Raw genomic sequence first — 20,996 nt, 5'->3', positions numbered from 1 at the left:
CAATATTAATGCACTATTAATAAAAACAAAACTTCCAAATTTAACAGCATGTTACATTAACATTGACATTTCCATTTTCATTCCTCCTGCCAACCCCCTCCCTCTCCACCTTTCAGCACAATGGAATAAACCAATAGAAATAAAGGGGTAGATTTTAAAAGGTTGCGCGCGAGCGTACATGTGCACCGCTACCCGGCGCGCGCAAAGGGGGTGCACAATTGTGCACCTTGCGTGCGCCGAGCCGCGCAACCTTCCCCTGTTCCCTTCCCCCTAACCTGACCTTTCCACCCCTTCCCCTAATCTTTCTGCCCCCTAGCCCTACTCTAACCCTCCCCTAAAATTTTTGTTTTACCTTTTGCGCCTGCCGGCCAATTGCAGGCACATGATCTCTGACACAGCGGCAAATGGCCTCTGGATTTACACGCGTAACCCTTTTAAAATCTGGCCCAAAATCTTCAAGGATTTCACCACTCCTCAATTTTGCTGTTTAATGAAGCCAGGACATGCTCCCAGACTCTCAAAAACTGTTTTCTGCAAAGTATTTTAACATTCCTGACAACATTTCCATACGTGATAAATAATGTATCTGTAGTCTCCACACAGCTACTGTCATACATGCTTCCATCCTTTGCAGCAAAATATACCTCCGATCCATTAAGAGAGGCTTCCTTAAAAAAAAAAAACAACATAGAAGAAGCATTTTGTGGTGGTAAATTATCATCAATACCCAACAAACAAAAATTCAACAATTTTTGGCAATACCACCTTCTAAAAATTCCCCAAATGTTGCCAAACTGAGTCCCAAAAACATTCTCTAATGGGATAAACTCAGAATCAACGTAGATATGAACAATCTTCCTGCTCGCATTTGATACACTTACTTGTTTGCAGGAACCCAGCACTAGATGCATATTTAGGGTTAACATATAGTCTATGTAAGAACTCAAATTGAAATTCTCTTAAATTTGCACATCTACCAGATTAAAGGATTGCAATAAGCAACTTTGAAAATTCCCTTCTGAAATTTCTTTCCCAATATCCTCCTGCCATCATTTTACAGTTTTGCTAAATGATCTTGATATTACTTTCTTCATCAGAATTTTATAGTCGTGTGATACCATTTTATTTTGCAGTCTAATGCCTATCATAATAGACTCAAAATGTCCAGGCTTAAAATACTTGCAATCTGTTTTAAATGACTCTGTGTAATGACACAATTGTATAAGAAGCATAAACATTTTTATTTGAAAGACCAAATGTATTCATAACAGCCTGGTAAGTTTGTACTGCTTCCCTTTTATCGAGCAAAACTTGTGCTACTTAGTGAGGCCATGCTCGTCCCAAATAGGAAAAACATGATACTCTCAACCTGAGAAAATTCAACATTACCTATAATAGGGAAATCAGGTGAAATAAAAGGTGAAAGCCCAAATAGCTTCCCAACCATTATCCAGCTCCACCTAGTAATCTGTACATGCTTATAAACCCAAACAGTATACGTGCACTTGTAGTATCTCATATAAACCCAAACAGCATACGTGCACTTGTAGTATCTCATATAAATAAGAACAGGAAAAAAGGGGCAGTTTACTGGCATTATGGGGTGGGATTTGAAAGCAGATGAAAAGGTTGCTATTTTGTAAGTGATATACCAGCATACGTTACCGAAATCGTCCACCAGTAACTTGACATGAGCAATTGAAATCTCAAGTATTTTCAGAAGCGGAGTACATGCTGTGGAGGTAATTTTCAAAGGAGTGGCACATGTAAATGTAACATGCTATGGTAGCAATTTTCAAAAGCTCATTTACACGCTTAGAGGCCCATATTCGCAAGTATCTGAGCCAAGCGTTAAAAGGCCCATATACGCAAGTATCTGAGCCAAGTGTGAGGAACTTATATTTTAAAATGACCCAATTATATGCATATATGCATGTACACAAGCAAGCCAATGCACGGAAGAAAGGGGCGGAGTTAGGGCATAGCAGGGGCGTTCCGCAGCAGGGCCAACATTTATGCGCGTAAATATGATTTTTAAATCCCACGCCTGCAGCGCGCATCCGTCTGTTACCCGTATTTATTTACTTCTGCTCTTGATGAGGTGCAAGTCTGAAGAAAACTTGTTTTAAGCCTAAAATGACAGGGCAAGGTGACTGAGTAAACTGGGAGGGGAGGGAGTGCAGGCTGAAGAACCAGAGGGGTGAACTAATTGGTCAAACTGGCTATTTCCTTCACGCGCACGTTTTAAAATCTGCTTAGCTGCATGCGTTAAAGCCGACAAATACCTAAGGAAGATATGCAAATAACATTTGTTTGTGTAACCCCAAAATCAGGAGCACACAAATGCTCACTAGGTGTAATTAAATAATACGTGCGCACTTGCAAGGACGATTTTAAATTCCTGCGTATGTGCACTCACATGCTCATAGATGTATGTGGGGGCACATGCATTTGTTTAAGCGTGTAAATCCTTTTGAAAATTACCCTCCTATAAAATACCTGCCTTTGTATTTAATTCTGGCTTTATTACGCATGAATTAAACGCGTATAAAATATATGTGTATTTGTATAAAATGGGAAGAGAAAGTATGTGTGTTCCTGCATTACAAATTTATGCAGATCTTGAAACATGCACACATAGTTTGGAGCAGAAATATGTGGTATTTTATAAATCGTGCAGCCCTCACCAAACAGTTTATAAAATACCAACATAAATCTCCATGTGCCCTTTATGCGCAACTGATATACGAAGGACAGCTTTGTTCCACTTAAGTATTAAGTTATTGTGTGTCCTATGTACAATTTCGGGGTACTTTTGTAACTGCCTGGACTGCTGTAAAGTCTGCAGACATGTTTTTTCTAGCAGACTTAACACCAGTTTTCAGAGGGAAAGGACAAAATTTTTTCCCTTTGAATATTATCCCATCAAAACTATCTGCACACATTTACACCTGCTAATGTGTGCATATAGGTTTTTCAGAAAAATTTACACACATACTTTTGAAAATGTAAACATATGCATGTAATTCCACACCCTACCCACCAGAACACCTCTTTAAGCTGTAGGTAAAATTATGCGCATAGAGACCTTATGTACCTACTTTTACCTATATATCACATGGGTAATTTTACAGAAGCCCATTTCTGTGGGTAAAATGATTGTATACAAGCAAATCAAATTTCACCGATTTGGGCCTGATGTACTAACAGGTTTTTCCCATTTTGTATCTATTTGAAAAATATTTAGTGCATTGATCCCCAAGTGGAACAGAACTGGCAAGAACCAGATAATAATCAGCTGGCAGCACATCACAGATTATGGGGAGTGATTTTGCAACAAAACACATAAATTATCTGGCAAATCTACCCATACACAATTATAGTTGCTAAAAGATAGGTAGGAAATTTGGGGAAAAATTTACATGCGATATTTTATATAATGCAAAAGTGTGCACATAAGTGCAATCCCCTTTCCACCTCTGTCCACAAGAACGCCCCCGCTCAGTGCAGGTAAACTTATTCACGAGCAGAACATAAGCATGTACGTTTACTCACATTATCGGGCAGGCAGCTTTAAAAAAGTCCTTTTCTGCAGGTAAAATTAATTCTATAGTCAAAGTGTTGGTCCAGGTAAATTTTTTTGAGTTATCTGGACAAAACTCGAGATTTGAATCTTTGAATATTCCCTCTACCCAGTGGCCGGCTAAGGGGGGTCATTTTCTAACGGGATCGCACGCAAAAAGGGACTTTTCGCACGTGAAAAGTCCCTTTTCAAGTGCGAAAGCTAAATCGGGGCGGAGTGGGCCCCGGAAGAGGAGGAGTCAGGGCGGCACCGGGGCGGACACGGCGGAAACATCCCTGGCTGCGAAAAGGTAAGGACCCTTTTCGCTGCCAGTAGCGCGCCCAATAGCACCACCTTTTACGATGGTGCTATTGGGTGAGAAAGCCGGCAGCGATAACACCGCGGTGGTGCGATCGCTGCCGGCCTTCGCAGGCCCCCCGCTCGGCCCCCCCCCCTCCCCCCCCGTTACCACCAGATTCTCTAAGGTCTGCGACCTTAGAAAATCCAGGCCTAAATTTGTGACAGATAACTCATCATCCACATAGAATTTATCCAAATGAAAAGAAGGAGATGGAGGCATTAAGGGGGCGTAGTTGAATTTTAGCCAGTGAGCGCCTATATTCAATCTGGTCAGAAGAAAACCTGCCCTAAAGTTACCCGGAATACTTTCTCTTGGTAATTTTAACCGAGTGTATTCAGCGGAACACTTTCTGACTATATTCCACTGAACGTCCAGGGAAAGTTATCTGGATTTCTTTACCCCGGTAACTTTGCTGCTTACCAGCCCGCTGAATACCAGGTTCTGCTTTACCAGCAGAAGTGCTTTTGAAAATTATCCTCCCAGAGGGGCAGATCTTTAAACCTGTGCGCGGGCGTAGATTTGTTCGTGCAACGCGGGTTGTGCAACCCGCAACTGGGGTTGCACGACCCGCTCCCTCCGAGCCCGCTCTGAAATCCGAAATAGGAGCAGCCTCGGAGGGAACTTTCCTTACGGCCCCCCCCCCCCCCGCACCTTCCCCTCCCTTCCCCTATCTAACCCGCCCCTCAACCCTATCTAAAACCCCCTCCTTACTTTTATCGGGAAAGTTACGCCTGCCACCGGACAGGCATAACTTGCGCGCACCGGCTGGCTGCTGGCGCGCCATCCCCCGGCCCGGCGGCTGTTCTGGAGGCCTCAGTTCCGCCCCCAGAATGCCCCCGGGCCGGCGCCCCGCCCACAGCCCTGCCCCCGGAACACCCCTTTTTCGAAGCCCCGAGACATACGCACGTCCCGGGGCTTGCGCGTGCCACCGAGCCTATGCAAAATAGGCTCGGCGTGCACAGCGGCAGCTTGGGGCAGCTTTTCGGGGATTACACGCGTAACCTTTTGAAAATCTGCCCCAGAGTGTAAGAATCAGCACATGACACTGATCAGTTCTTCTTTACCGCTCTATGCTTTGTGAGATCAATATCCAAAACTAAACATTTAAATGGATAACTTGCAGTTAGATGGATAGCTTGTGAGTTATCCATCTAAATGGCTTTGAATATCGACCTCTGTATTTACAATTTAAGTGCTATTTTTGTGATTTTTGTTCTTTTCTGGGGGTGGGGAGTGGTATTTTTGCTGGTCCTGACCTTCCTCCATCAGTCTCCCTCAAGTCAACTGTTGCAAACTTCAGCTGGCTGATTTTCCAGCTCAGTGACTGGTTTCTCAAAGTGTTCATTGTTTGTCTTTTTAGAGGACATTCCACAGCAATTCAAATAACTTTCACCTCTGCAACAAGCAGCAATCCCAAAGGCAACTGTGGTCACCATTATCCAACAGACATTCAGACTGCAGAACAAAACTCATCACTGATGATACGTAAGTAGGTCTTTCCAGAATACTCAGTACTAAAAGGGAGACAAAAGCAGATCAGTGCAATCACTCTGAACACAGTCTGGCACAAAAAAATAGTATCTGTGAACAGTATTGAAAAGCATGAGGGTTACTCTAGCTTATCTAGCTAACTGGGAGGCTGATGCAATAAGGTGTACTTAACAGAGCGCAGTTTTTCTCGCGATTGTGCACACATTTCTTTGTGCGCAAATGTGCACAAGAAATGTGCATGTAAAACTGTGCATCCTGCTTAGTGACCTCACTTGGAAATCCCATGCAAATGAAAAAATTAACTGTAGCCCCAATGCAGCAGAGAGGTGCACTGGCTTAGCTTATGTTTTCTAGTGCTGGAAATTTTACTCCTGTTCAGAGGTGGAGTAAAGTTTCCAGCACTTGTGTCAGACTATGGGCAGAAAAAGTTCTGACAACGAGACCTGCAATCGGGATTTGTGCACAGAAAGAAAACATGCTTCATGTGCCGAAAACATTGTTGTGCGCATAATTCGTATTTTGTGTGCACAAATGATGCTTTGTGCCCATAAAAGTCGATTTCTCCAACAAAGAACTCCTTTCCCATGTCTTCTCCAGTCCGGGGGGACTTAGCAAGGGACCACGAACAGAACAGTGGTCTCTTGTGAAGATTTGCTGGCCTTCGGAGTGAGGAAACTCACTCCAAGATGAGATTTGGGCAATGTTCTCTCAACCTAGCTTGACTCTCTACCTGGGTAACATCAAGCTAGGTTGAGAGAACATTGCCCAAATCTCATCTTGGAGTGAGTTTCCTCACTTCGAAGGCCAGCAAATCTCTCTCTCTCTCTCTCTCTCTCTCTCTCCCTCCCTGTCCCCATCCCCCAGTGGTTGAATGCAGGAAATACAACAGGTCTGGCACTGATCACAATTTGCACAGGTAATTAGTATAAATTCTATATTAGCATAAAACACACCCCTTTTGCTATCGCATGCGGTAAGTACCGCATTTTGATAAATCCAGGCCCATGTTTGGTAATGAATTCTGTCACTGTTTAGATTGCTACCATTCCTGCTGATAGGCAATTCCAGGGATTTACACCTCTCTCAGTATAGCCTCCCTCCTTCCAGCTTCATAAGGTGGCCACTTGTTCTTGAGTTTCTTCTTGTTTAGAGAAGGATGCTGTTTCATCAAAGCCTGCCAAATATTTGAATGCTAGTCCTAGCGTCTCTCTTTTCCTTCTTTCTTTTTTGAAAGAATACTATAAGTTCTAATGTCTCTGTAATTAGGGTTTATATGTCATGCCGTGTACCATTTTGTTAGCCCTCCTCTGAACTTATTCCTTTCAATCAGTGCCCTTGCAAATTTTTAGCTTATAAAACTAAACACACTAGGGAGTATCTCACCAGTGACCTAAGCGAGGCCAATATGACTGTATCTCCCTTTTGCTGCTGGGTAACCATTACTTAAAGTAAGGAATGAGGTAAGCGAGAACAAGGTAAAAGTAGAAATAATATGTTTATTAATATACAATCTTAGTAAAAGTAACAATTCTAAGCATTATTGATATACAGTTCTAAGCATTAAAATATACAATCTTAACAATTCTAAGCATTAAAGGTATACAGTTCTAAGCATAAAGGTATACAGTTCTAAGCATAAAAATAGTGCTAAGCATATACATCTGTGTGTGTGTGCACTGTATCTCGGCCAATACTCACAACACCCTTTTAGTCATCAGCCTGGCAAGGAGAGAGCACATCACAGGCGAAGGGGTCTCGTCACTTTGCACGTCTGCAAAGGAGAAGCATCACTTTGCATGTTGCAAAGGAACAGCAGGTTTCTCTCTCTCTCTCTCTCTCTCTGGGCCATAGCTGTTTGTCTTTTATAGCCTAATGTAAACAAGTGTGCGTGCCAAACTAGACTGTGTGTATGTGGGACAGGATTACTCACTATCCTAGAATCAGATCTATGCCAACAGTCCCAGTCTAAACTATGCATTCCAGACTCAAGGATGGTTTAGTCAGTCATCCCACTCTGTGCTGCATGTCAAACATGCTGAGCTGATTCTGCAGTTTCCCATACACTTATGCATCCAAGAATACTATTAGTTCTTTTCACTGTTCTATCACACTGGCCAAAAATATTCAGATTATCTGAGATAATTAGAGTAGATGGGTTGGTACTTGCAGGTTATAACACCCCAGAAGCTAATATGGTTGGTACTGGTGGGTTGGTGGTGACCACCTGCTTTCCAGCAGATCCAAAGGAAACATGGGGGCCAGATGGTTGGGCAACAGACTCACTTGTTTTGGTAGCTATTTGAACTATTGCAAAGTTTGATGATAGGATATGCAGGGGATGGGGCCTGAGTATTCAGTTAAGTATGGGATCCTGTCTGCTCATCCACCCGGGATTGTAAAGAAGCATTGAGATAATCTGCATGGAGTGGTAGTTAAAACCATAAACAGCAGTATTATAACCTATAGATCGGTGGTTACAACCCTAAAACTTTGGTGTCATGACTGCATCAGGCTTCCAAGAAGGTATTTGGGAAGCCTGCACTGAGCAGTGTTTGCACTCATAACAGCAGTGGTGCAGTTGCATCGGGCGTCCAAGAAAGTTGGGGTAACCTGCACAGAGGGATCAAGATTAAAACCCACATTTCAATGAGCTTGGAGAGGCCAGATGTTGTTGGACTACAGCCTCACTAATTTTGCTGGATAATGGGATTATTTCAAAACTTGGTAATAAGTCATGGAAGGGGGCTTGAGTATTAGATTAAATATTGTTCTTCTACAAATCGGACTTATATAGCAGCTGTGTTGTTAGCTGCCAAATTTAGAGTGGCTCGAAAGTCTCCTATAATTCCAACCAACAAGGAACAGATAGCCAAAGTCTGTAAAATGATGCTGTATGAAAAAATGGCTAGAGCTCTAAAGAGGGAGTCTGATGCTTTTATGAAAGGTTGGGGTCCTTTTATGGATATGTTAAGAAAAGAATAACATGTGAAGCAATTGTATCTAGAGAAAATCACAGGCCAATGAAAAGAGAGTACTTCTGGCTGATGTTTTTATGTTATTATTATTTGACCTTTTTTTACCCACCTTGTTGAATAAGAAATTCTCTCAAGTTGGATACAGCAGCTTAAACAGTAGATGTAGCAGCATAACAAATGTCTAAATCAAAAATAGGTAGACAATAAAGGGTCAATTTTAAGACCCATGCATTCACATCCATGTATGCGCGGACTGGGAGGGAACTTCCCTATACCCCTACCTAACCTTCCTACCCTTTTCCCTCTCCTCCCTGACGTCTACCTCCTACCTTTGGAGCAGCAGTAGATTCCGCACGCTGGCTGGCTGCCAGGACAGCGGCTAATGGCGCTGTCCCGGCCCACCCCCCCCCCCCTGCCCAGACCACGCCCCTGCCCACCCCTTTCAGACTTCGGCGGTATCGGGGGGGATACGCACCTGGCTGGGCCCGTTATGAAATGCGCGTAGCACGCCAAAGGCCCGGCCGCGCACGTAACCCCCGAAATCTACGCGCACAGCCTTTTAAAAATCGGGGTGTAAAGGTCTATATTTAAATTGGTACACCCGTGCAATTAATAGTATTGCTACTCCTTGATGAGTAATAAGGAAAAATCATGATGTCCAAGAGATATGTAAGGATGTGCACATGGATTTAAAATATAGATAAAAATATAGATAAAGAATAAGTGTAAAAAAAAAAGTCGAAGATGACAAGGTCTGAAATGGCCTAGCAGTAGAGATGGTAAAGGCCAGCACCTTTAGCAGATTTTGGGTACGCTTGAGACATATATGGAGGAGAGTAGTAGAAAAATGGTTGAGAGGACGCGGGGGTGGATGGAAGCTGGGATGAGATCTTGTCAAGGTTCCAGTCTCAGTCTGGGCTTACTCTGACCGTGCCTCCCAAAAGTACTGCTGTTCCCAGCTGCCTTATGCTTCTGCGGCCCTTCTCCTTGCAAGGGTCACAGTATCTCAGTCACAGAGAAAGCAAGCTCACAGGTGTAAACAGGTCCTCTGCTCCTTTAATAGCCAAAAGAAAGAAAAACTGAGGATCTTCCATCAGTTCCCTCTTAGGCATCCATCCTCCCTCTGTGGGGGGGAAAAAAAACCCCATCCAGGATTTAACAAACAGTTTCCCCTCCTCTCTGCAATCAAGGTTTTCAGCAGTCAGGAAAAAGAAAACCATTCAGGGTTTAGCCCGCATTTTTCCCTCCTCCGCAATCAAAATTCCCAGTGATGAGGAAAAAAAACATTCAAAGGTCTATGTTCTGTAAGTCGGGAAGTGGCACAGAAATCCGGACATGGTTACCAGGATAACTGTCGCAGTATATGCAGTGGGATGTCCTCCTACTGAATATACTCGACTGAAATTACCCAGATAAAGTTATCCGGGTAACTTTGCCAATTGCCGTCTTGCTGAATATGGGCCTTCCAGGCAAAGTAAAAACGCAAAAGCATGAAGCCCGGTGCCGCAGCTCTCCTCTCCTCTCATTCCCTGCTTTACAAAAAAAAAAAAAAGTCGTCTGGACAGCTGCAGCTGAATATTCAGCAGGCAACGTCTCCCACTGAATTGACTCGACTCCAATTATCCAGGTAACTTCACCCGGATAACTTTAAACCTATCCGGCTATGTTTGAATATAGCCGGTTAGGTTTACAGTTATCAAGGTATGTGTACCTGGATAATTTCATTTTAAACAGCTATCTTCAAAATATAGCCAGTTAAGTTTCAGAAAATAAAAAAAAAGATAAAAAAGATCTAGCAAGACATGCCGGTCCAATGCCCTAGCCCAGACCCCAGTAAATGGGTGAAACTAATTTCGAGCATTGCGACTGATTCCGCTCTCCCACTTAAGCCCTCCAAGGTTTTGCAAAAAACGTTGCACACTGAGGAACTGCCCCAGGGGGCCAACCCCCCCCCCCCATGATTTCTCAAAATATACCCAGCCTCCAGGACCCCTCCTCAGCCTACACGTCAGCCCCCGAAACCCCAGCCTAAACTCTCCTGCCCCAGCCAGCAGCCTCAAAGCCTCCCGGTATCACAGTTTAATTCTGTCGCTCCCGGCAGCTGTCAGAATATTGACAGCAATGATGGTAACTTATTGACAGCAGCGCTGCAGCGCTGCAGAGTATCGATGCTGCCGGGAGTGGGACGATTGTACCAATGTCCCTGTGGCGATGGAGATTTTGGGGGTGCCAGGTGGGGCAGGAGAGTTTGGGGTGGGCGTGCAGGAAGGAGGACAGCGGAGGAAGAGGAGGGAGGGTCAGGGTAAGAAGGGACTCCTTCCTGGAGTATGGGAGTCCCTTATCTCCCTTGTGCCCATTCCCCCCCTCTCTCTGACAACATAAACCTTTATCCCCTGCTGTCACGTGCTGGGGGTTCTTGCACACCCTTCTCTTCACCCCCAAAGCTGTTCTTTTCCCACCTGATTTTTTCTTCTGCTTTAACTTTGTTTGGTGCCTCCCTTTAGGACTTAATGGTGTGTATATATATATATACAGAAAGAGAGAAAGGTCTATATTCAGATACAGTCCAAACAGCTAACCTTGGAGGTATAGTCAACAGCGCAGCCACACTATTGAATATAGATGGCTATCATAATTCATTAGCCGGCTAACGGTAGCTGGCTAATTTTAGGACAGCTCTTTGACTCGACCAGACAGCTGGTCGAGTCAAAGATGGGACCAGATAAACAGAGGCAGAGGAAGAGGTCGAGGGAGAGGGAGAGGCAGAGGGTTTTACGCTCTTTTTCAAACATGAAGTAGACGTTACTTCCGGATGGTGAATCTTTTTTGGGAACGGATGTGTCATGAAATATTCTAAATTGATCGCAGAATTATGCATCTGAAGAATTTTTGAAGATGGTGAACTCTCTGTTGGGTCTTGGCATGAATAATCGGGATTGATTTTGTGAGAAAATCGCTGAAGAGCTTTGAAGATATTTGAAGATGACGTAGTCCCTGTCGGGACACTATATGAATAATGGTGATTGATCTGTTTGAAGGCGCTTCGAGAGTTGATGATGTTCATAAAGACACCTGTTGAAAAGAATTAGGAGAATAGTGTTGGTTGCTTTTCGATGTTTAAGTCCATCCTTGAAGAAGCCTTTGAGATAAATCTGGTGAAACGAAGATCTTTGTTGGACTTTTTGGACTAACATCAGTTCGTTTTATAATATTAACTCTTTATATAATATCAGCACTTTACATAAATTGTCAAGCATTGAAAAAGTTTGAATATTTACACTGTATAATTACATTATTATACACATTGTATACAGTATATTTCATGTTTATTGATGAACATTGATTTTATATGGGTGTGTATGTATGATGGATGAGTGTGTTAGATAGATTTTAATTAGATAGGGTATTGATATATATGAATAAACGAATTTATTTGCTGAATAGGTCCTCTTCTTGTTTTTTGCATCTCGATTATGAGCGACAGGAATCAGCGCCAGAAGGTGGGCCTGGCTTAAGGCATCTGACTTGCGAGCTGAAGTCCAAGACAAGCTCGCTGATCTATAGTGTACTGGAGAAAATCTATTCGGCGACAAAATACAGGATGCAGTGGCTCAACTGAAAGATAACCACAAGACCCTGCGTCATCTGTCCACAGTTACTATGGAGGCTCCCTCCCATTAACTACCAAAGATCCCACCTGACTCCATCTAACCTCCTTACTTTCATTGGAGCAGATCTGGACACCACAGTCACAAAGGCATTCCTACCCAACGACCACGCAGACACACTCTCCAAGCTAGCTATGTCTCTGCGTACAAAGAAAACAGCCTCGGCCCATCAATTCCTAACACTGCTGGGCCACATGGCTTCCACAGTCCACGTCACTCCTATGGCCAAGCTGGCCATGAAAATAACTCAATGGACTTTGAAATCTCAGTGGCTCCAAGTCACTCAACTGCTTTCATCCCAGATTCATGTAAACCACCAGCTATGTATATCCCTTCTCTGGTGGATGATCAAAGCCAACTTACTAACAGGTCTACACATCCAGCACCCAGTTCCACAAGTAACATTAACTACGGATGCATCCAACTTGGGTTGGGGAGCTCATGTGAACAGCCTTCAAACTCAAGGTACTTGGACACAACTCGAAGCAAAGTATCAAATCAACTTCCTAGAACTTCGAGCCAAAAGTTATGCTCTCTATGCGTTCAAGGACTGCCTTTCACACAAGACTGTTCTCAAACAGACAACACAGTTGCAGTGTGGTACTTGAACAAACAAGGAGGCACAGGCTCTTATCTCCTTTGCCAAGAAGTTACACAGATCTGGCGCTGGGCCCTTGCACACTCCATGCATCTTCGGGCCACTTATCTGGCAGGCATACAGAACATAGTAGCAGATCTCCTCAGCCGACAGTTCCATCCCCACGAGTGGTCACTGGATACTGTGGTAACGAACAAAATCTTCCAGTGCTGGGGTCAATCAACAATAGACCTCTTTGCATCCAACCTGAATCACAAAGTGGACAGATTCTGCTCCTTGCACAGGCAGCAAAGCACATTAGCCAGGGATGCCTTCGCTCGCCCCTGGAACACAGGCCTCCTATACGCATATTCCCCGATACCACTGATAGCCAAAACTCTCATGAAACTACAACAGGACAAAGGGTCAATGATACTCAAAACCCCGTACTGGCCTTGACAAGTATGGTTTCACATACTTCTCGACCTCTCCATCCGAGAACCAATTAGCCTGGGCACAGCACCCACTCTCATAACTCAGAACCAAGGCATGTTACGCCATCCGAACCTTCAGACCCTATCCCTCACAGCCTGGATGTTGAAAGCTTGATCCTGCAACCACTCAACCTTTCAACTGATGTCTCTCAAGTGCTTGTAGCTTCACGAAAGCCTTCCACACGAAAATCCTATCACCATATGGTGCACGCAAAAAGGTATTGACCCTTTTTCCTGATCCACTCCATCTCTTTTAGATTATCTCTGGCACCTTTCAGACTCTGGTCTCCAGACTTCCTCGGTGAGGGTACACCTGAGTGCCATCTCAGCTTACCACACGGGAGTGGGGGATACCCCAATAACAGTGCAACCCCTTGTGAATCAGTTTATGAAGGGCCTATTACAACTTAAGCCCCCTCTACGGCCACCAGTCACTGAATGGGACCTAAATGTAGTACTTACAAAGCTCATGAGCTCCCCGTTTGAGCCTTTGCACTCCTGCAATGTTAAATTTCTTACATGGAAAGTTCTCTTCCTGGTAGCCATTACATCTGCTCGAAGGGTTAATGAGTTACAAGCACTTGTCACATACTCACCCTATACAAGGTTCCTACATGACCTAGTGGTCCTCCATACTCACCCTAAATTCCTTCCCAAGGTGGTTACTGACTTTCACTTGAATCAGTCCGTAGTCTTGCCCACATTTTTCCCAAGGCCTCACTCTCACCAGGGCGAGAGGGTTTTACACACCTTGGACTGTAAACGTGCACTTGCATTTTACCTAGACCGCACTGCAGTCCATAGGAAATCCACCCAACTCTTTGTTTATTTCGATAAAAACAAACCAGGAGTTCCAGTGGGCAAACAAACTCTCTCCAATTGGATAGCAGACTGTACCCAATTCTGCTATGACAAAGCAGGCCTTCCTCTCCAGGGACGAGTGAAGACGCATTCAGTAAGAGCCATTGCAACCTCAGTAGCACACTATCGTTCAGTACCGATTGCTGAGATCTGTAAAGCTGCAACATTTGCAGCTCATTACTGCCTGGACAAGGAAGGATGCCAAGACTCTGCCTTTAGCCAATCCGTCTTGAAGAACTTATTTCCAGTGTAATCCCAACTCCTTCCACGTCCATCTGCTGTGATTTTCAGGCTGCCTCATTTTTCCCAACAGTACACCAGTTGTGCCTGTTGCACAAGTTGTATGCTGTTGGTCCAAAACAAATATGAGTCAGCCTGTAGCTTGCTAATCACCCACATGTGAAGGCTACCATCCTGCTTGTCTGGGAGAAAGCAGAGTTGCTTACCTGTAACAGGTGTTCTCCCAGGATAGCAGGATGTAGTCCTCACAAAACCCACCCACCACCCCACGGAGTTGGATCCGAAACATTTTATTTTTTTATTTTTTCACTCGCACCATTTGCTAAAAACAAAACTGAAGGGAGACCCCTGTGGCTACAGGGATTATGGCATGCTGGGCATGCTCAGTGTGCCAGTCAAAAGTTCTAGAAACTTTGACAGAAAAGTTTTCCGTGTTAGGGCTCTGTCTGCTGACATCACCCACATGTGAGGACTACATCCTGTTGTCCTGGGAGAACACCTGTTACAGGTAAGCAACTCTGCTTTTTCATTTATCCAAAGTGGATAATGTCATAGTGCGGCTAGCTAGACAAGGGGATTCCCCCAACAGGAGAAATGCAGGGCTTTCTGACAAAGCAGGGCAAGATCTTCTGCTTGAGGAGCCATCCAGCTCCCCCTCTGCTTGGGCCTGCAGGTTCTGGTGGCCAGCAGGACTTCTCGAGCTAGTCATCTGGATGCAGTACACTGAGTAAGGACAGGATACGTATTCAAGAACAAGAAAAGGCATACATGGATACAGGCAAGGGACCAATGGCCACAGAAGGACCAGACAGGAACAGAAGAGCTGCAGGGAGGCCCATAGAGAACAGGAGTACAACTGGGCACAAAGGAACAAACAAACAGAGAAATACAAGCAGTCCAGATCAGGGAACACTGGAACAAGGTAAGAAGGCCACTAATGCCACAAGGTAACAAGGCAAGGCAAGAAGACTGCTAAGGCCACAAAGAAGCAAAGCAAGGCAAGGCAAGGAGGCCACAAGGGCCACATGGGAAACAAGATAAAGCACAAGAGTGGCAAAAGCAAGGAGCCGAGGTGACTTGCTGATGAGGCCCCGATGCTACTGTCAGGGAAGTTCTTAAAAGGTGGTCATTGCTGACTCATGTAGCCTTCAAGAAGACAGATAGATCAAGTGAGACTGTGGTTCAGTGAGGACCCCTGTTGGCAGGGAGGATGCATAACAGCCAAAATCTTTACAAAGAATCTCACTTGGGCAGAGTGGATTGGCCAAATTGGTCTTTATCTAGAACCATAGAAACATGATGATAGAAGAAGATCGTATTTTAGTACAGATTCCATTAGTTTGCTCACCATAGAGGTCTGTAGTTCCCAGTCTCCTCCTTACTTCCACTTTTATAAATAGGAACCTCATCCACCCCTAAACTAGACCTCTGGAACTACTCCAGACTCCAAAGAAGTGGAGCTGCCAGGACATCTCTAAGTTCCCTTCGTACACTCAGATGTATCCCATCTAGCCCCATCACCTTACATACTTTACATTTAGTTAGCTCCTCATGACACACTGTTCTGAAAATCGATTGAGGTTTACCTCACTTCCAATCTTATTTGTGTCTGTTTTATGTTGTCCTGCTCCAGGCCCTTCCACAGTGAACATTATTTGTTAAGCAATTTTGCTTTTTCCTCATCAGCCTCTACAAATTCCTCCTCTTCACCTTTGAGTCTCACAATGCCACTTTTGCACTTCCTTCTATCACTGACATATCTTTAAAAAAAGCTTTGTTCCCCCATTTTATTGTATTTGCTATTTTTTCTTCTATTTGAATTTTCACATTCCTGACTACTTTCCCAGCTTCTCTTAATTTTTCTAGATATTGTCACCTGTCTTCCTCTTTCTGTGATCTCTTGTAGTTTATGAATGCTAACCTTTCTCCCTTACCGGTTCAAGCTATTTCTTTAGAAAACCATAACGGTCTCTTTTTCCTCTTTATTTACATTCCTAACAAAAAGAGTAGTTGTCCTTTAGTTGTGCCCACTGCTCTTCTACTTCCCCTAGAGTTTCCACCCAGCTAATGATTCCTTGAGGTAGTCTCCCATTTTGAGAAAGTTGGTTTTCCTGAAGCCTGGACTGTCACCTTAGAATAAACCTTCATCCCTTCTGTCCTAATACTGAACCACACCAACCGGTGTCACTGGTTCCCCAGATAATCATCCACTAGAACATCAGAGATATTGTCTTCATTGGTAAGCACCAGATCCAATATCACCCCTTCCCGTGTTAGTTCTGTTACCAGTTGATAGAACAGTTCTCCTTACAAAGAATCCAGGATCTCCCTGCTTTTAGAAGATACTGTAATTGGATGTCTCAATCAACATCTGGAATATTAATGGAGGATATTCACAGTAATCCTGTGAATATCCTCCATTAAATCTCTATCCATCTTTCTATCTGTGATGGAGAACTGTATATTACACCACTATAAATAGATGTTCCATTCCCCCTTTCCAGATTAACCTACAGTGCCTCCTCCTTACCATGTAAGCCCAGCAATGCTGTTGCTTTAATATTGTTCTTTATATATAATGCCACGCCTCCTCCTTTCCTTCCTACTCAGTCCTTCCTGAATAGATTGTAGCTGGGTATAACTATATCCCAGTTATGGTTTTCCATGTACCAGCTCTCCATGACAGCTCCTATATCTAAATCAGCTTCTTTCATGACTGCCTGTAAATCTGGGACTGTATTCCCTATACTATGAGCTTTCCAAATATTGCTATTTGCCAAATACATGGCTATTTGCCAAATACATGGCTTTCCAAATATTGCTATTTTGTCCCATGTTTATATGAGTATTTAATGTTTTACTTACCTTAGGTTTTGTTCACCCATCCCTGATGATTCTAATTTAAAGCCCTCCTTAGTAGGTTTGGCATTCTGTGTTGAAAGACACTGTGCCCCTTCTTCGACAAGTGGATCCCATGTCTGCTCAGCAATCCTTGAAATATCATCCCATGATCCAGGAAGCCAAAGTGCTCATGTGAATACCATCTATGCAGCTATTCATTTATCACCAGAATGCGAGCTTCCCTGCCTTGGCCTTCATCCTTAACTGAGAGGATTTATTTATTTATTTTATTTGGGGGTTTTTATACCGATGTTTGGAGCTAGCCGTCACAACAGATTACAGACAGTTTAAAATAGTACATAGAAATCAATAAATTATAAAAGTTTTACAGGTAATAAAATCATAAGAATCAGTAAGAGAAAAAAATACAGGTCTTCACCAATTAATAAAATTAATAAATTACTGATAATAAAAATAAAAGCAAAATATTCAGCTATTGATTAAACAAATAATAATTCAAGTAACTAACTTAAACTTAAGAACTATAAAATAGGATTACGGAGAATACCACCTGTGCACCTATCTGCTTTACTCTCTCTCCCAGAGCCATGAAGTCACTTTTGATATGATCTGTGCAGTAGGGATGTATAGACCAAAAGTTTATGTTCATAAGTCCATAAGTCGAAAGGGGGGGTCATATGCGGTCAATATGGACATATGAAGAATTCCATAAGTTGAGTCTATGTCCATATGTGCAAATAAAAATTTAAACCCCTCACCCTCCTTAATCCCCCCCCCCCCCCAAGACTTACCAAAACTCCCTGGTAGTCCAGCGGGGTCAGGACGCCATTTCTGAACTCCTTTGCAAGGAGCACGTGACATCGGCGTCACGTCGGAGTGACGCGGCGTCACGTGATTCCCCATGGGTTCGCTCCGGGACCCTCGTTCGACCCAAAAGGAACTTTTGGCCAGCTTGGGGGGGCCTCCTGATACCCCCAAGCTGGCCAAAAGTTCCTTTTGGGTCGAACGAGGGTCCCGGAGCGAACCCGCGGGGAATCACGTGACATCGGCGCCACATCGGAGTGACGCAGCGTCACGTGATTCCCCATGGGTTTGCTCCGGGACCCTCGTTCGACCCAAAAGGAACTTTTGGCCAGCTTGGGGGGCCTCCTGACACCCGGAGCGAACCCGTGGGGAATCACGTGACGCCGCGTCACTCCGACGTGGCGCCGACGTCACGTGCTCCTCGCAAAGGAGTTCAGAAATGGCGTCCTGACTCCTCGCTGTACCACCAGGGAGTTGTGGTAAGTCTTTGGGGGGGATTAAGGAAGGTGAGGGGTTTAAATTTTTATTTTGGATCAACAATCGCGATTTCCAACGTATTCAACATAGCTATGTTGAATACGTTGGAAATCCGATCGTTTTCGCCTCATCACTTTTTTAAGTTAAAAAAAAAAAAAAAAGTAGCGTTTTACATTTAAGTTCAAAACGAATGCACACCCCTACTGTGCAGTACCTCGCTGTCTCATTCGTGCCAACATGCATGAACAGCGTTTTACATTTAAGTTCAAAACGAATGCACACCCCTACTGTGCAGTACCTCGCTGTCTCATTCGTGCCAACATGCATGAACAGCATTGGATAGTGTTCAATAGGCTTGAGGATTCTCAGCAATTTCTCCATAATTTCTTGCATTTTGGCACCCAACAGGCAGCACACATCCTGGAGCAACATGTCTGGTCAGCAGATGGATGCCTCTGTGCCCCTCAGAAACAAGACACCAACAACCATTGGCATTTACTATGTTATTATGTAATTCTTCCTAGGTCCCTTTCCTGTTTGGTAGTTACCATTTCCTATCTTCCTAACTGAAATGTGCTTAATGTTTTTTTTATGTCCCAAGTGTATGATATTACATTATTGTTTTATGTTGAAGCACAATTCCCGAGCCATAGACCATTCTTCCAGTTTTGTCAAGTCACTGTCCATTGATTTCTATACTTCCCATCATGTCTGCTGTGTTATAGATTTTTGTGTCATCTTGAAACAGGCATATTTTTCTTACAAATCATTCTGCAATGCCACTAACAAAAATGTTGAAAAATATTGTCCCTAGTAATAAGCCCTGAATCCTCTTTACTCCACAGATGGTACTATCTCTTGTTTAATGAGATTGCAAGTCGGATAGTCACAATTTAATAAGTAAAATAAAAACAAAATTGCTAACTCCTTAAGGTGATATTTTCCTTGATTATATGTCTATTCAGTGTTTTATGGTTGATAGTTGCATTAAGTGTTAATTAGGCTTGAAATTATTACAGCTTTTTAGATTGTTTCATTACTGAGATAGAAAAGATTCTTGCACAATTATTTAAGGCAATTCCAGGCCCTAAATTTCTGATCTGTAGGGACAGCTAAGAAAGATTTCACATACACACACAACACACAAACATATATATACACACACACATATATATTCTGGCAAATAACTTGTACATTCATTAACTGAACTGCTAGTCTGCTGGCATGTATTAACAAGTATGGTAGAGATGCCAAGGTAATCCATCCCAATGAGTGAGATTTAGTGCCCCAATGAGTGAGATTGTAGGTCAAAGAGAGATTTTTCAGGCAGTGTGTCTGGAGTATAAATCTGGGCTCACTTGGACTCTCTTGGGGCTGCTCTCTGTATTAGAAGGAGGAAGATGAGATTTTTCATGTATGGGGCCGTAAACATAGTCAGACTCTTGTTACACTCAACAATTTGGGGAATATATCAGTGACCTCCCTCCCAGCTCCCAGTCTCCTGCTATGGTTTCCTCTTTCTTTCCATGTGCACTGTCTAAATGTGGCTCCTGACTAGGGCTGCCAGAAGGGTATTATGCATCAGAGGTGTACCCTCCCTGCCTCCCATGGCCCTCTCCACACACACGGGTAGATTTTCAAAGGGGTACGCGCGTAGGATATGCGTGTACCCCCCAAAAACCTACCCCCCCCCCCTGCGTGCACCGAGCCTATTTTGCATAGGCTCGGCAGCGCGCGCAAGCCCCGGGACGCGCGTAAATCCCACGCGTATCTATTAAAATCCCGCGTACTCTTGTTCACGCCTGGTGCGCGAACAAAAGTACGCAATCGCGCTAATTTATAAAATCCGGCCCACAATTTATAACAGATTTTACATAAAAAAATGATATTCAAAGTATAGTCTTCTGAGGTAAAAAAAATCACTTAAAATAATATGTATATTTTATTTACATGCACAGGTGTGGTTCCAACTAGAAAACCCTGTAAAAAAAAGCAAAACAGACACTTGCAACCCATATGGTATTAAGCCTAATATATCTTGTGTTGGGTGTGGGTTTGGCTCTCAGAAAAGCATGAATAAACAATTTCAATTATAAAATAGTAAACCTCCCATTCCAAGATAGCACTAACTGCCAGCACTCAAACAGTAACAGCCCTACATATAAAAAGGCAACACTGCAAATATTACACCAGGCCTTAAAACATAATACACCTCCTAATAGAAAAACCAAACTAGGCTGCTATAGACTCCTATATAGAAACTACATAATTTTGCCACTGATGCAAAAATGATTCAGAGTTCTTAAATCACAAGAGGAGCGTGAGAAATTGCAAGAGGAACTTTCAAAACTGGGAGACTTGGCATGCAACTGACAAATTAAATTTAATGTGGACAAGTGCAAAGTGATGCACTTAGGGAAAAGTAACCCAAATTCTAGCTACACAATGCAAGGCTCCACATTAGAAATCATCATTCAAGAAAAGGATCTAGGCATCATTGTTGATAATTCGTTGAAATCTTCTGCTCAGTGTGCAGCAGCAGCCAAGAAAGAAAATAAAATGCTAGGGATTATTAGGAAAGGAATAGAGAATAAAACAGAAAATATTATAATGTCTCTGTATCA

The 20,996-nt window shown here is 43.4% G+C and overlaps 1 protein-coding gene across 1 annotated transcript in view; it reads left to right on the top strand.

The window, feature by feature from the left end:
* Positions 1 to 20,996, top strand: part of AFF3 (AF4/FMR2 family member 3) — an 862,899-nt gene that overhangs the window by 715,882 nt on the left and 126,021 nt on the right. Inside the window, exons 19-20 of the mRNA XM_029603314.1 lie at positions 2,144 to 2,157; positions 5,286 to 5,408. Coding sequence (XP_029459174.1) covers positions 2,144 to 2,157; positions 5,286 to 5,408 — 137 coding nt within the window. The remainder of the gene's footprint in view (positions 1 to 2,143; positions 2,158 to 5,285; positions 5,409 to 20,996) is intronic.

This window comes from Rhinatrema bivittatum, chromosome 5, assembly GCF_901001135.1.
Source record: "Rhinatrema bivittatum chromosome 5, aRhiBiv1.1, whole genome shotgun sequence".
In the NCBI taxonomy this organism is placed as follows: Eukaryota; Metazoa; Chordata; class Amphibia; order Gymnophiona; family Rhinatrematidae; genus Rhinatrema; species Rhinatrema bivittatum.
The sequence above is the reverse complement of the archived record's forward strand: the minus strand, read 5'-3'. Positions and strand labels throughout refer to the sequence as shown.